The sequence below is a fragment of the Scardinius erythrophthalmus genome (genome assembly GCF_964197995.2).
Source record: "Scardinius erythrophthalmus genome assembly, chromosome: 5".
In the NCBI taxonomy this organism is placed as follows: Eukaryota; Metazoa; Chordata; class Actinopteri; order Cypriniformes; family Leuciscidae; genus Scardinius; species Scardinius erythrophthalmus.
In genome coordinates, this window is record NC_138225.1 from 6,710,721 (window position 1) to 6,726,652 (window position 15,932).

Consider the following 15,932-nt stretch of genomic DNA (forward strand, 5'->3'; position numbering starts at 1 on the left):
AAATGCTGATTTGATGCTCAAGAAACAATTTTTACTATTATAAATGTTGAAAACAGTTTATATTTTTGTGGAAAAACATGACACGATTTTTTCAGGATCCTTTATCCTGAATATAAAGGTCAAAGTCACTGCATTTATTTGAACTATAAATCTTTCGTAACATTATACATGTCTTTACTGTCACTTTGGATCAATTTAATGTGTCCATGCTGAATACAAATATTTATTAAAAAAAAATCTTACTGACTCCAAACCTCTGAACAGTAGTTTAGGCATAGATACTATTCTATACCATAGTACTGCCTGCCACAGAACTTTTTTTGTAAATCTAAGTTACCAAAAGACCATATAAAGTTTATAATTAATAGATATTGTTACCATGCAAACATCAAATAGTCTTTAGGCTATAATCTACAATCCAAAATTCCTGCTGTGCTCCAACTGCTTAAACATAGCAAACAACAATGACTAAACATTTGTGTCAGGAACCCACACACCTCTAAAGCTGGCTAATAAAAGTGGGGCATTCTTGAAAGTGAACCAACAAACTCTATAAAGCTGTAAGCAGCCACGTGTAAGGAGTTTTATGTTAATGTCAACAGGCCTCGACCCGCCGCAGCGTGCATTAACTCAGTGTCTTGGCTCAGCTGTTCAGTTGTAGAGAGCACATGTTTTCATTTCTCGAGTCTTCAGGGTAACAAACATTAATAGCGCTACAGATCTGTAGAAAGTTGTGTTTATTCAAACAGTTCTTGAGAAGAAATAGCAGGGGTGGTGGCTTACATGCCCCAAAAAATTAGGTGTGGTTTAGTCCACATGATATGGCTGACAAAAAAATATTTTGAATAAGCTAGAGAGGTTTACATACAATTATTTCTGAAGCAGATCCTCATGACCCATGAAATTCTTTTAATCTAAGTATACAAGCTTTGATGCCATCAATATGCTAATGTGCTAATGAAAGTTAAGATAGATAAACAATAATGAAAATTTGGGGTAAGATTTTATAATATTACAAAAGATTTATATTTCAAATAAATGCTGTTCTTTTGAACTTTCTATTAATTTAAAGAATCCTGAAAAAATGCATCATGGTTTTCATAAAAATATTAAGCAGCACAACTATGTCCAACATGGATAATAATAAGAATTGTTTCTTGAGCAGCTAATCAGCATATTAAAATGATTTCTGAAGGATCATGTGACACTGAAGACTGGAGTAATGATGCTGAAAATTCAGCTTTGATCACAGGAATAAATTACATTTTACAATATATTCAAATAGAAAACAATCAAATAGACTATTCAAATAGTCATTTTAAATTCTAATAATATTTCACATTTGATCAAATAAATGCAGCAAATAAATGACCCCAAACTTTTGAACGGTAGTGTAATTTCTCTTGACCACAAATACTGATCTTGTACCATGCATATACACACTTGAATGGAATATTTTGATGCATGTGATCTTACAGTTGGCCGCAACAGGGATCCACTCGTAGAGTTCATTGTGGTAAGGCACAGTGTTGAATTCACTGCACTGCATCTCTCGAAAGGAGGGCTGTTTTCTGGCACACGGCTTCGTGTTGCAAATCCTGTAGCGCTTCCGCTCACCCGTACAATATTTCCCTCCAAACTCAGGTCTGGACATGGAAACAAAAATCATGCTACAGATCATGTGTTCAGCAAAATATACAAGGAAAGACTGAGAAGGGGGAGGAACTGAAATAAGGAGAAAAAAAGAGACAGTGGTTATTTAAAGACTCAAAATGGTAAAAATGATAAATTTAAGACACTAGTGTGAATATATGACAACACTAAAGGCAGTAGCAGTTCGCAAAATAGGTACAGGTGTGCCCTCTAGTGTTTTCTGCAGGTAGTACAGAAGATAATATGCAGAAATACATGAACATGCTGTCAGGATCGCATACAACTACCACTGTACTTTTTTATGCAGTATGTTTATTGTAGCCAGTATGTAAATTCTCTGTATGCATAGAATATCCACCCAATAATGGCTCAATACATTTACAAAAATGTGCAGGAACAGAATACTATATCCCAGAATACAATGCACCCAACTTGACCTTTCATTTCACGTGACAAATAAATATTTGATTTTTAACTTTTTAGTTTTCAATATACATATTTATATGTATATATACACACACACAAATACATTAAAGTTCAAAATGTTGGGATCTTTAATATTTTTGAAAGAAGTCTCTTATGCTCACAAATTATGCATTTATTTGATCGGTAACACTTTACACTTTACCATTTGATCAAACATACAGTAAAACTGTACATCACTGAGGAATAATGGTACTTAGGCTTGTTGCATTCCCTGTCTGCGGACTGGACGCCGGCTCCACAGGTCCGAGAGCAGAAGGACCAGGTGCTCCAGGGACCCCAGCCTCCATGCACTGTTTCCGGTAACTTCCCAACGATGACACACTCACCAGAGATACACCACTGACACACACAGATACAAGATTAAATATATAGTGACACAAAAAAACACTTCTCTCTTAATGTAAATCTCTCCTACCTTCTCCGGTCCACACTTGGTTCCGTCCACTGGCGAGTCCAGTTTGGAGCGGCACGTTCCATTTATAGAGCACCACAGAATTTGACACACATTCTGGAACCAAAAGGGCCAGAATTATTTATCTATTTAGTTGACAACCTGAAGATCCCCTTTTGTTATTTGAGACAAGAAAATATATTATACTTTTGAAAAAAAAAAATCTAAGTAGCCTAATATTGTAATGAATAAACTTAAACTCTAAACTGTATCTGTGTCCATTATAACAAAAATATTTCCCCTCAGCTTGTAAAAACAAGCAAAGTTAAAAGTTAAGTTAAAGCTTAACTTTAAGCTAAAAAGTTTAAACTTTTAGAACAAACACCGAAAGCATTAAACTCTGGTGTAAAAGCACCAAATCATGCAGCTTATTGAGGTGAGGCATGCAATTATTATTATTATTATTTAAGTGATTTTTCTGAAAATTTTGATTGAAAACTTTTGCCTGGGGAAAAATAAAATGGCCAAAAACATTCCACAGTGTCCCAATCCAAATCTAGGGACCTCAATACCACAGAAACTTGGGCATAGACTCCTTTAAACAGAGGCAATAAACAACCACCAGGAACATCTTGAAAACTGCATAGCAATCCACTAAAATCCGCCTAGCAACAACATTTCAACACCCTGGAATCCATCCAGAACATGCTAGTATAACAGTGGTGACTTTCGCTTGGTAAATACTCCTCTTTTTTATAAAGCGCTTTTCACAGTAGATATAGTTTCAAAGCAGCTATACAGAAAATTACATTGCTAATGTTTATAATATCTTAAGAATTTCATGCCTTAGAGCTGGGCAATAATAGTTGCTACGTCTGAAATCGCAAACTATTTAGTAGTAGATGTAACATTTGGTTTGAAACCGTTGACCGTTAAAAAAGTATGTTCTATATAGTATGTGTATATGTGTAGAAAGAATTAAATCTGGACGTACTACATTCGCTGTGTTGACATTGTCATGTGACCTACACCTTCGGTTGTGTTGCTTCACTTCCATTCACAAATCCTCTCCCGTGGCCTCATGGGATAGGTAAAGTATCCGTCGAATGCACATTCCATAATCTCACCAGAAGTAGTAGGTCATTCGGGTATTTTTCGCCTACTGTTTTATGAACACTATGAATTCGGACACATTACTCGGCTCACATCGGCTGCGTCCGAAAACTGATAAATGTTGCCCTTGGCGGATGCATAACAAGATAGGAATGCATCAAGGCACGTTCGAATCCAATGGTAGCTTCACTTCCTGTCTCCTGAGATACCTTCATCTGATCGAGTTTTAAAGGCAGCATAGATGTATCCTTCCCTGCCTTTGATATCCCACAATCCTGTGCTTTCCATTCTGTGACAGTTGAGCAAGAAAAATAAAGATGGCGTCTGAAAGTTTCGGTTGGTGGTCAGTTTGTGTGTAAATTACTATTGTAGTACACTGAAAAAATGATTAGTTGAAATTAATTTTAAAAAATGTATCGTAAGTGGTTGCATTCAATTGATTTTATCTACATTTAAACAAATGCATTAAGTTCAACTTAATCAATTTTTGATTAAACTTAATGCATTTGTTTAAATGTAGATAAAAGCAATTGAATGCAACCACTTACGATAAAGAAATTGATTAATTTCAACGAATAATTTTTTTCAGTGTAATTAAATATTTGCTTGGTTTTACCAAAGCTCGCTCCATTTTGCTGTAGATCATTAAACCGTTTCGCTGCCTCAGAAGTCCGTCCGAAATCAGTTTTGTGAAGTACCTTTGTGCGCAACGCTGCCTATAAAGTCATTGCCTGATAAGGCAGCGAGGCAACAAGTCAGCTGCCTAACTTTTAGGACACAGCCATACTGTTTTTTTGCCAACTATAAAGTATGGAAGTTGGCATATTTGGACGCAGCGATAATTTACATTTTACAACAATACAGGCAATCAAGCAATTGAGATTGCTAAAGTGAGTAAACTGTATTTATGCGGATAAAGTTGGACATACTTACATATACAACTTGAGCTGGATGATAATAATATGAATGAATGATTATTATTGTTTAATATTTAGATATTTAACTTGATTTGATCCTGGATCCTTTCTATTTATCTTGTTTTCTGAACAATGCACTCCTTACATCCACTTCTGAGCAGAAGGTGGCGTTGGGCCCGTACTGCAGCTGGCACTGGTGCTGGGGTGTGTATCGCACTCCAGGCGCCGCCCCCGGGGTGCTGAGGCCCTTCTTAGATGGACGGTCATCCAGACAGAAACCCCAACCGCGACTGAGCAGGTGAGAGGGAGATGACAGAGCTTTATAAATGAAGGTCATAGTATGGAATTCTCAAAAATCAGTGGTAAGACGTAAGATATAAAGCATGCAATTACATGTTCCTGTACTAGAGAGCGTGTTCTCACTCGAGAAAGCGGGTTATGTACTCCTTGCTGCAGGAGGACCAGGTGAGAGGAGAGGAGTCGTAGTGGAGCTGACGGGACATGATGAAGGGATGTCTCCCCACTAACTCACAGTCATTCCCTTGACCGTCATGTTGGATTCCGAAACTACAACAAAACAAGGCGAATCACTCCTTAAATCACTCAACACCTTTTATCCCTTCAAATGTACACTATTGGCTAAGATTTTTAAATGTTTTTAGAAGAAGTCTAATCTTTTATGCTCACCAAGGCTGCATATATTCAATCAAAAACACAGTAAAGACAGTATTATTGTGAAATATTACAATTGTTTTCTATTTAAATATGTTTAAAATGTAATTTATTCCTTAATTTTCAGCATCATTACTCCAGTCTTCAGTGTCACATGATCCTTCAGAAATCATTCTAATATGATGATTTGTTGCTCAATAAATATTCCTTATTATTGAAAACAATTGTGCAGTTTCAAGTTTTCAGGTTTCAAGAAAAAAATCTTTGATGAATATACAGTTCAAAAGAACAGCATTTATTTGAAATAGATTCAATTTTGATCTATTTATGTTGCATATTTAAGTTTGTGTGTTCATGTTTAGAGTTGGTTGTTCTGTTCCTGATTTTGTTCCTGTTCCTGAGATTCTGTTTTGTGAAGATTTGAGTTTATTTCTAAATAAAGACTGCTGCATTTAGATCCTGGGTCATCTCTCCTGCAACCAACGCTGACTATATAATGAATCCTTGATAAAAAAAAAAAATATTTTTATTTGACCCTAAGGGAATTGGGTCTAAAGGAAGAAAACTTTTTACAGTTCACCTACAGTGACCTTTCCAAATGATGGATTTAAAAAATGAATGCCATATTTCAGGCACCAATGACAGCATTTGATCCAAACGTACCTGTGTCCAAGCTCATGAGCGATGGTGAAAGCGACCGGTAGCCCTGAGTCCTCGTTGATGTTGCAGGAGCGATGTGGCTGGCACATGCCTGACAGGTGAGACAAGCCTAGCGTCTCACACGGCTGGTTCATGCCTGCGCAGATATCCTTCCTGAGAGCAGAGATCACATCGGGTCAGACACAAAAGAGCATGACAGACAGCTTTCATTTTATAGGCTACTAAAGTTGTGCCACAGGGGAAAAACTGCTGAACAAGGGTTATGGTCTTGGGTTGAATTCTTTGCCATTATGCAAAACTGTGTTAAGCATGCATGAGCTCTGGAGAATCTCAAAGCCTTGGACGCAGAGCATGATGAGGTCATTCCATCTGTGGTGCTCTGGGTTGAAAAGAGAGCGTTTAGGGACTGTTAAAAGCTCAGAGACCGAGAGCTCCATTACTGTAACCAAGAAACTGATATTTATGATAATAAATGAGAGTGAGCGAGTTCATGTGAATGTTTGACATCACTTTACCTCTTGAAAATTGGATTAGGTTTCTTACTAGGTAGCTGTATATGTGCAATTGTTTCAGTGGTGCATTCCACTGTATTTAGGTCAGCAATATTAAATATTAAATAAATATAGCACTATTAAATAATTGAATAAATCCAGTAAATTTAGATAAAGATATTTAAATATTATTTGGATCATTTAGATACTGACAACTGGCAATACATTTTACTGGCAAAAGAATGAATATATGAATATGTACTGTTCATAATTATATATTCATATATCCATCTTATGCATTTTTAATTTCATATACTGTATATACATGTGTGTGTGCACGCTGTCACAGTTTGGGTTTTCTTGTCATTGTCATGTTTCTGTGTCTTGTCATGTGATTCCCTGTTTGTCATGTGATCCTGCCATGTGTCTTGTCATTGGTTAATCGTTTGATCATTGTTCACAGGTGTTCCTTGTCTTGTAATTAGTCTATGTATTTAAGCCCTCATGTTTGGCCTGTGTTCTTGTCAAGTATTGTTTGTTCTATGTCTCGGTTCCAGTTTCCTGTTTTCTAGTTTAATTCTATGCCACGCTTTTGTTTTACGTTTTAACTTGTTTTTGAATTGTTTTGTTATTAAAGTTGCGTTTGGGTTCTCAACCAGCTTGCCTCCAGTGAATACATCATAACACACGCAAAATAAAACAAAAATGTAGAGACATCAGAATATATATTGTTTTTGCAAGATGTCCCTTATGCTCACCAAGGCCGCATTTATTTGGGGGGAAATATATATATAAATATATAGTAAAAATTATTATAAAATTATTAATATAATATCATATAATCATTGTTACCACAACTGATGTCTTTATTGTCATTTTTATACTATTGTCTTTATTATACTTTACTGTCTGATATTTCAGGTACCATCCACCTGTAAAGAAATGTTGAAATTACTGCAATAAAAACCTAAATATTTTTTTTTTTAAATATATAAGGTATGAAAAATATAAAATATAATAAATAAATAAAAATCTATATAAATATAAAAGATATTAACAGTGTTTTTACCGTGTGATGAGTATAGCAACATCATGGTGCGCAGGATGAGTGTCACTTTGAGGATTGAGGTTTTTCTGCCATGTACAGAAGCTGTTGAGAGTCGTATCAGCGTGGTGAACGATCTTCAGCCCTTTCTGAAAACACACAAAAGTCCAAACTAATTTTATTTCTATGGTGTCCAGTAACCCTGCTAAAAAAAGCACATCATGTCTATGTTTAACCAGCCTCATCAACTAGCATAAATCAGTTTGACAAAATAAATCTATAAATATCAAAATAAATGTATATGTACTTCCTCTCTCTGTAGCAGAATGAGCCGGACCAATATGATATGGACTGCATTACCGATGCTGGCATCGTGAAAAATTCCAGCCACCTACAAGAAAGTAATGCAAAATCTTTACATATGAAAGTCAGCGGTGCAATCGAAGTAACAGTTCACCTAGCTGTTTTTTTTATACTATGAAAGTCTTAGTTAAAACTGAATCACTTACCATGTTCATGATGGTAAAGATGTAGGACTCAACGTTTCCACTTCCGTGGTACTCCACGAGTTTGGAGTCGCCCACCACCATGGTCTCCACCCAGCGCTCTTTGCTGATGGAGCGAGGGGAGATCCTCCGAGGTCGACTCCATTCTTCATCACGATCCCCACCCTGCAGTTCCTGCTCACAGCGCTCTCTCTCCTGCTCCACCTGTTGGGAATACTTGGAACCATCTGCACAAACACAGACAAATCCTGCTCATGCAACACAGTTCACACTGATTAAAAAAATGTAGGCCCGGTTTAGGCCTTAGTTCAATTAGGACATTTAAAGGGATATTTCACCGCTGGAAAGATTAATGTGTATTTAAATTGGGTCATTTATGTAGTAGAAATGTGAAATTATTTTAGAAGTTGGTGTCTTCTAGACTGAGAAAAGCCAGAAAATGTATTTTTGGCTCATGTGGATGAAAGACAACAACTCCCAGAATGCACTTGCTTCGCTGCCCTACAAGGACACTCCCAAGCCACGCCTACCGGTTACAGAGGGCAGTATCGGAAGAAATGATACAACTAGGCTACTAGTCGACTTGAAACTGAAAAGACGGCGTTTTATCGTGAGATCCCCCTATGAGCGGGTTGAAGACATGCGGGACGAGCTCCTCCTACTGGCTGGAGTCTCTCGCCTCTGGACAAAAAAGCCTCAGATGACGCAAAATGACAATTTTTGCCTCATCTGTGTTTTTTTCCAGACACACAATACAGAAATCTCTCGTCTCAGGGGCACATGAGGGAGGGAAGCACGGTCTCAACTGATACAAAGCTTAATGCTAATCGGTGAAGTATCCCTTTAAGTTGCTTTTATAAACGTGCCTTAGAAGAAAAAAAACATTACTGCTGTGCATCTTGAGACAAAACAATGGCAGTGACACATTTTAAGATATGTCAGTGCAAGTTGCTTTCAGTTAAAATGGCTCAAGCATGCATTTTAGTCTGGGATTAGACTTCAGCCTTGTCTGTGAAACCGGGCAGTACTTACTAGTTTCTCAAAGTATTATTTGGTGAAATATCCTTTTAACACCATATAAAGATTATGCATCTAAAATAATGAAATATATTTCTTGCTTCTCTGACCTTTGACACCACAGGGACTATAGTGAACACTGTGTGCATCTGTGCTGCGTCGCCGCCTGAGAGCGCTCCAGGTTAAACTCCGGTAGATCACGTGCGGGTGTCGAGGATGAGTGACATTTGGGGCGAGGCCACGGACCGGCTCGATCAATAACGGCCCCTCCGGTAAATTTAACAGCCCCCTCTATAAGTAAAAAACAACACACTTAGTCATAAATCATAACAGATGTCATTTATACTACCGTAAACATTTTTGGGGGAAGTCCTTTAAAAACAAACAAAATGAATACTTTTATTCATCATGGATGCATTAAATTAACCAAAAGTTGGAGAAAAGACATTTATCATGTTGCAAAATATTTGTATTTCAAATAAATATTTATATTTCGACTTTCAGAAAATTAAGCAGTACAACGGTTTTCAACATTGATAATAATTTGAAATGTTTAAATAAGCATTTTATAATGATTTCTTAAGGGTCGTGTGACTGACGTGACATGACCCTTTAGAATTCAGCTTTGCATCACAGGAATAAATTACATTTGATGTATTATATATTTTATATAATATCTAAAAAAAACAATGATTTGTAACAAATATTTCACAATATTACTGTATTTTTTTCACAATATATACTGTTACATTGTATGTAACAGTTTATGATTATCTATATGAATTGGGATCTGTGTACATTGCTCAAAAGCAAAAGAGCCAACCATCCTGTATCTACTGTATGATTTAGGGGTCCCATGGGTTCGCACTTTGTCAGTGTAAATCTGTGGTAATTTTTCACCTGTTTTAAAGGGTCGGTTGATTATGATTTCACTTTTCTAACTTTACTTAGTGTGTAATGTTGCTGTTTGAGCATAAACAACATCTGCAAATTTACAACGCTCAAAGTTCAAAGCAAAGGGAGATATTTTATTTTAAAGAAATCGCTTTTTAAGGACTACAACAAACGGCTGGTAGAGCCTACACGACATTCCTCCCGGGTTAGTGACATTACTAACCTTAAAATTTGCATAAACACCACCCCCGGGAATGCAATTTATAGATTATCATGACAAAATATGCTAATCAATGACTAGAAGATAACTACACATAAACTATCTAAAATCATCAACTAACCATTCAGAAATGTCTTGCTGCTTCTACATGTTGTCACTTCTTGAGTTTCTCCATCATTGTCTGACTCCGGTTTGAACATAAAAAGGCTAAACGTTTTTTAAATGTCCAGTGCATGTTGTGTGAGGTAAAAGGACACAAGCTGTTGTAGCTCCGCCCCCTGTGCCACAAGCAGCAGCTCATTTGCATTTAAAGGAACAGACACAAAACAATGCGTTTTTGCTCACCCTCAAAAAGTGACAACTTTAACATGCTATATAAAAATATCTGTGGGGTATTTTGAGCTAAAACTTCACATACACACTCTGGGGACATCAGAGACTTATTTTACATCTTGTGAAAAGGGCATTATACCACCCCTTTAACATCCACCAGTTGAAAATGGCACACCCAACATATTTACAGCCCAACTCTCCACAACAAGCCACTCAGTTTGATGTGTCATTCATGTCTGTAGCCCAAACAGTGTGGGACGCATTACACATTAACGGTTAAAATTTAGGGACTAGGGAAGGGTTTGTTCAAATGGTTTAAAGTAGTTTGTCCTGTAATGACACTTCAGGTGTCAAGTCTCATTATTTAGATCTGTTGGAATTCCGCTGAATGCAGGGAAGGTATTTTCCCTGTCACACTCCCTCTGTTTGTTCATTTTTCCTGCAAGTTCTTGCCAGTCCTGACATTTTCTCCACACTGCGGGGGCTTTAGTAGGATTACTACCCACCTGGTGTGCCAGAATGTGTCACGTGCACATGCTAAAACACAGCACGAACACATTATAACTGTTAAATGCCACACATCCGTGCAGTTTGACATGCAAGTGTTAAATTGAATTCAATCCTATTTGCACCTTTAAGATTATATATATATATATGCAATACCTTTCAAAAAGATTTTTAATGTTTTAATGCCCACCAAGGCTGCAGTAAATTGATCAAAAATAGTCAAAACTGTACTATTGTGAAATATTGTAAATTATAATAACTGTTTTCTAGTTGAATATATTTTCAAATGTAATTTATTCCTGTGATATAAGTCAGAATTTTCAGCATCATTACTCAATCTTCAGTGTCACATGATTCTTCAGAAATCATTCTAATATGATGATTTGCAGCTCAAGAAACACTTTTATTATTATCAATGTTGAAAACAGCTGTGCTGCTTAATATTTTGGTGGAAACTGTGATCATTTTTTTTTAAATGCTTTGAAATTTCCTGCATTTATTTGAAATTTTATTGAATTTGTGTATTTTATAAAAGTATTTACTGTCTTTACTTTTGTCAATTGAATTGAATCCTAAGCAAGCACCATTGCTATTGCTTATACTTAAGGTTAGAGATTTGAACAAACTCATAACCCCAACTGTTAAACACACATTTTAAGGGTCAGATCAGGTTGCATGTTAACTTTTTAGATTGTTCTTAAAGTGTGATTGTCTGTATGTCTTGGACTCTGAACACTTCAACCTGCGAGATTTAATTTGGCAAACAACACATCTCTGAAACGTGCCATTTTTCTCTTATCGCCATTCATTCTTGGAGCTGCAGTGAAATCCCAGCTTCACCACCCAGCTGAATGAATCAGTCCCACAGGCCAAAAACAGGTGTGTATGCATGTGTGTGTGTGTTCAGTGCAAACTAAATAAACATGTGACCAGAAAAACATTCCAAATGTTTTGAAACTGGGTTGCTTGTAATGCAAAACAGATACTAGGATTTGTGAAAAGACCATGAATCCTCCAGGGGGCTGGAGACACACTCATATATTGATCATCCACAGAGTCTAAACAATACTAACCCTGTGTTGTACAGGTATAGCATGAGAAGCACTCTTATCTCCTCAAATCAAAGAAAAATCCCAACTGAGATCTGTTTAGTGTCTCAATTGCTTCCCTTAGTCAATATAAAAGTATGGATTTGTTTACGTCTCTGATTTTTCTCCTGAGAAAAGAACCCAGTAATCTCACGTTTCTCCTCTAGAGTTTCAGAAGAGATCTCAAACTGTGCTCAGATTTGCCAAGATACCAAAATTTGGCATCAAAAATCTCAATATGAACTCAAACATTTCTCATTGAATACTTCCCAAACCAAATAATCTGAGCTGCCATACTCTTACTATATGTCAACAAGTGTCTTATTTGTGTTCTATTTTCTATAATTCTATTTTTTTTCTCTCTCTCTCTCTCTTAATATCTGGGACACAGTTAAAACATTATTTATCTAGAAAGTGAAACGGCAGAGCAATAAAAGTTTCATCTGGATCCTATAGCCAAAACAAATAATTCATTTAAATCTTCATGCTACAAAAAGTGCCATGTTTTTGGGCATTTACCATGGTAATACTATGATTATCATAGGAGTATAATTGAATCAGTAAATCATCATATGATGACACAATATTCTTTGAAGTGTATATGAATATGGAAATCATTCCGTACCAATATATTTAAAGTACTGTGATACTGAACAGTACACAGAATATAATACATTAATAATTAATAACATATTATAATTATAAATTATATATATATATATATATATATATATATATATATATATATATATATATATATATATATATATATATATATACACTCACCTAAAGGATTATTAGGAAAATTTCTCATTAATGCAATTATCTAATCAACCAATCACATGGCAGTTGCTTCAATGCATTTAGGGGTGTGGTCCTGGTCAACTCCAAACTGAATGTCAGAATGGGAAAGAAAGGTGATTTAAGCAATTTTGAGCGTGGCATGGTTGTTGGTGCCAGACGGGCACTGAGTATTTCACAATCTGCTCAGTTACTGGGATTTTCACACACAACCATTTCTAGTGTTTACAAAGAATGGTGTGAAAAGGGAAAAACATTTAGTATGCGGCAGTCCTGTGGGCGAAAATGCCTTGTTGATGCTCGAGGTCAGAGGAGAATGGGCCGACTGATTCAAGCTGATAGAAGAGCAACTTTGACTGAAATAACCACTCGTTACAACCGAGGTATGCAGCAAAGCATTTGTGAAGCCACAACACGCACAACCTTGAGGCGGATGGGCTACAACAGCAGAAGACCCCACGGGTACCACTCATCTCCACTACAAATAGGAAAAAGAGGCTACAATTTGCACGAGCTCACCAAAATTGGACAGTTGAAGACTGGAAAAATGTTGCCTGGTCTGATGAGTCTTGATTTCTGTTGAGACATTCAGATGGTAGAGTCAGAATTTGGCGTAAACAGAATGAGAACATGGATCCATCATGCCTTGTTACCACTGTGCAGGCTGGCGGTGGTGGTGTAATGGTGTGGGGGATGTTTTCTTGGCACACTTTAGGCCCCTTAGTGCCAATTGGGCATCGTTTAAATGCCACGGCCTACCTGAGCATTGTTTCTGACCATGTCCATCCCTTTATGACCACCATGTACCCATCCTCTGATGGCTACTTCCAGTAGAATAATGCACCATGTCACAAAGCTCAAATCATTTCAAATTGGTTAACATGACAATGAGTTCACTGTACTAAAATGGCCCCCACAGTCACCAGATCTCAACCCAATAGAGCATCTTTGGGATGTGGTGGAACGGGAGCTTCGTGCCCTGGATGTGCATCCCACAAATCTCCATCAACTGCAAGATGCTATCCTATCAATATGGGCCAACATATCTAAAGAATGCTTTCAGCACCTTGTTGAATCAATGCCACGTAGAATTAAGGCAGTTCTGAAGGCGAAAGGGGGTCAAACACAGTATTAGTATGGTGTTCCTAATAATCCTTTAGGTGAGTATATATATATATTAGGACTGTGAAACGATGAAACGATTAAATCGCATCCAAAATAAAAGTTTGTGTTTACATAATATATGTGTGTGTACTGTGTATAATAAGTTTGTATATATAAATACACACACATGCATGTATATATTTAAGAAATATTTGCATGTATATACTGTATATATATAATTTATATTATAGTATATAGAAATATAAATATTTTTCATATAACCACATTTTTCTTAAATATATACATGCATGTGTGTGTATTTATATACAAAATAATTATACACAGTACACACACATATATTATGTAAACACAAACTTTTATTTTGGATGCGATTAATCACGAATAATCGTTTCACAGCCCTAATATATCCATCCATCCATCCATCTTCTACCGCTTATCCGGGGCCGGGTCGCGGGGGCAGCAGTCTAAGCAGGGATGCCCAGACTTCCCTCTCCCTAGACACTTCCTCCAGCTCTTCCGGGGGGACACCGAGGCGTTCCCAGGCCAGCCGGGAGACATAGTCTCTCCAGCGTGTCCTAGGTCTTCCCCGGGGTCTCCTCCCGGTGGGACATGCCCGGAACACCTTCCCGGGAAGGCGTCCAGGAGGCATCCGGAAAAGATGCCCGAGCCACCTCAACTGACCCCTCTCGATGTGGAGGAGCAGCGGCTCTAATCTGAGCTCCTCCCGAGTGACCGAGCTTCTCACCCTATCTCTAAGGGATCGCCCAGCCACCCTGCGGAGAAAGCTCATTTCGGCCGCTTGTATCCGGGATCTTGTCCTTTCGGTCATGACCCACAGCTCATGACCATAGGTGAGAGTAGGAACGTAGATTGACTGGTAAATCGAGAGCTTCGCCTTGCGGCTCAGCTCCTTCTTCACCACGACAGACCGGTACAGGGACCGCATTACTGCAGAAGCTGCACCGATCCGCCTGTCAATCTCCCGTTCCATCCTTCCCTCACTCGTGAACAAGACCCCAAGATACTTGAACTCCTCCACATGAGGCAGGAGCTCTCCACCAACCTGAAGCGAGCAAGCCACCCTTTTCCGACTGAGAACCATGGCCTCGGACTTGGAGGTGCTGATTTTCATCCCAGCCGCTTCACACTCGGCTGCAAACCGTCCCAGTGCATGCTGGAGGTCCTGGTCTGATGAGGCCAACACGACAACATCATCCGCAAAGAGCAGAGATGAAATCGTGTGGTCCCCAAACCCGACCCCCTCCGGCCCCTGGCTGCGCCTAGAAATTCTGTCCATAAAAATTATGAACAGAACCGGCGACAAAGGGCAGCCCTGCCGGAGTCCAACACGCACCGGGAACAAGTCTGACTTACTGCTGGCAATACGAACCAAGCTCCTGCTCCGGTCGTACAGGGACCGGATAGCCCTTAGCAAAGGGCCCCGGACCCCATACTCCCGGAGCACCCTCCACAGGCCGCCGCGAGGGACACAGTCGAATGCCTTCTCCAAATCCACAAAGCACATGTAGATTGGTTGGGCAAACTCCCATGAGCCCTCCAGCACCCTGTAGAGGGTATAGAGCTGGTCCAGTGTTCCACGACCGGGACGAAAACCACACTGTTCCTCCTGAATCCGAGGTTCTACTATCGGCCGGATTCTCCTCTCCAGTACCCTGGCATAGACTTTCCCAGGGAGGCTGAGAAGTGTGATCCCCCTATAGTTTGAGCACACCCTCCGATCCCCCTTCTTGAAAAGAGGGACCACCACCCCGGTCTGCCAGTCCAAAGGTACTGTCCCCAACCGCCACGCGATGTTGCAGAGGCGTGTCAGCCAAGACAGCCCCACAACATCCAGAGACTTGAGGTACTCAGGGCGGATCTCATCCACCCCCGGTGCCTTGCCACCGAGGAGTTTCTTGACTACCTCGGTGACTTCAGCTTGGGTGATGGATGAGTCTGCCTCCGAGCCCTCAGCCTCTGCTTCCTCAATGGAAGACGTGACGGCGGGATTGA

The 15,932-nt window shown here is 38.6% G+C and overlaps 1 protein-coding gene across 1 annotated transcript in view; it reads right to left on the minus strand.

Annotated features, from left to right (window-relative positions):
* Nucleotides 1-15,932, minus strand: part of LOC308690893 (A disintegrin and metalloproteinase with thrombospondin motifs 12-like) — a 37,701-nt gene that overhangs the window by 14,971 nt on the left and 6,798 nt on the right. The window contains exons 3-12 of the mRNA XM_081365669.1: nucleotides 9,062-9,242; nucleotides 7,938-8,161; nucleotides 7,736-7,819; nucleotides 7,453-7,577; nucleotides 5,896-6,045; nucleotides 4,984-5,127; nucleotides 4,706-4,850; nucleotides 2,555-2,647; nucleotides 2,333-2,478; nucleotides 1,477-1,646 (exon numbers count right to left, since the gene is read on the minus strand). Coding sequence (XP_081221795.1) covers nucleotides 1,477-1,646; nucleotides 2,333-2,478; nucleotides 2,555-2,647; nucleotides 4,706-4,850; nucleotides 4,984-5,127; nucleotides 5,896-6,045; nucleotides 7,453-7,577; nucleotides 7,736-7,819; nucleotides 7,938-8,161; nucleotides 9,062-9,242 — 1,462 coding nt within the window. The remainder of the gene's footprint in view (nucleotides 1-1,476; nucleotides 1,647-2,332; nucleotides 2,479-2,554; nucleotides 2,648-4,705; nucleotides 4,851-4,983; nucleotides 5,128-5,895; nucleotides 6,046-7,452; nucleotides 7,578-7,735; nucleotides 7,820-7,937; nucleotides 8,162-9,061; nucleotides 9,243-15,932) is intronic.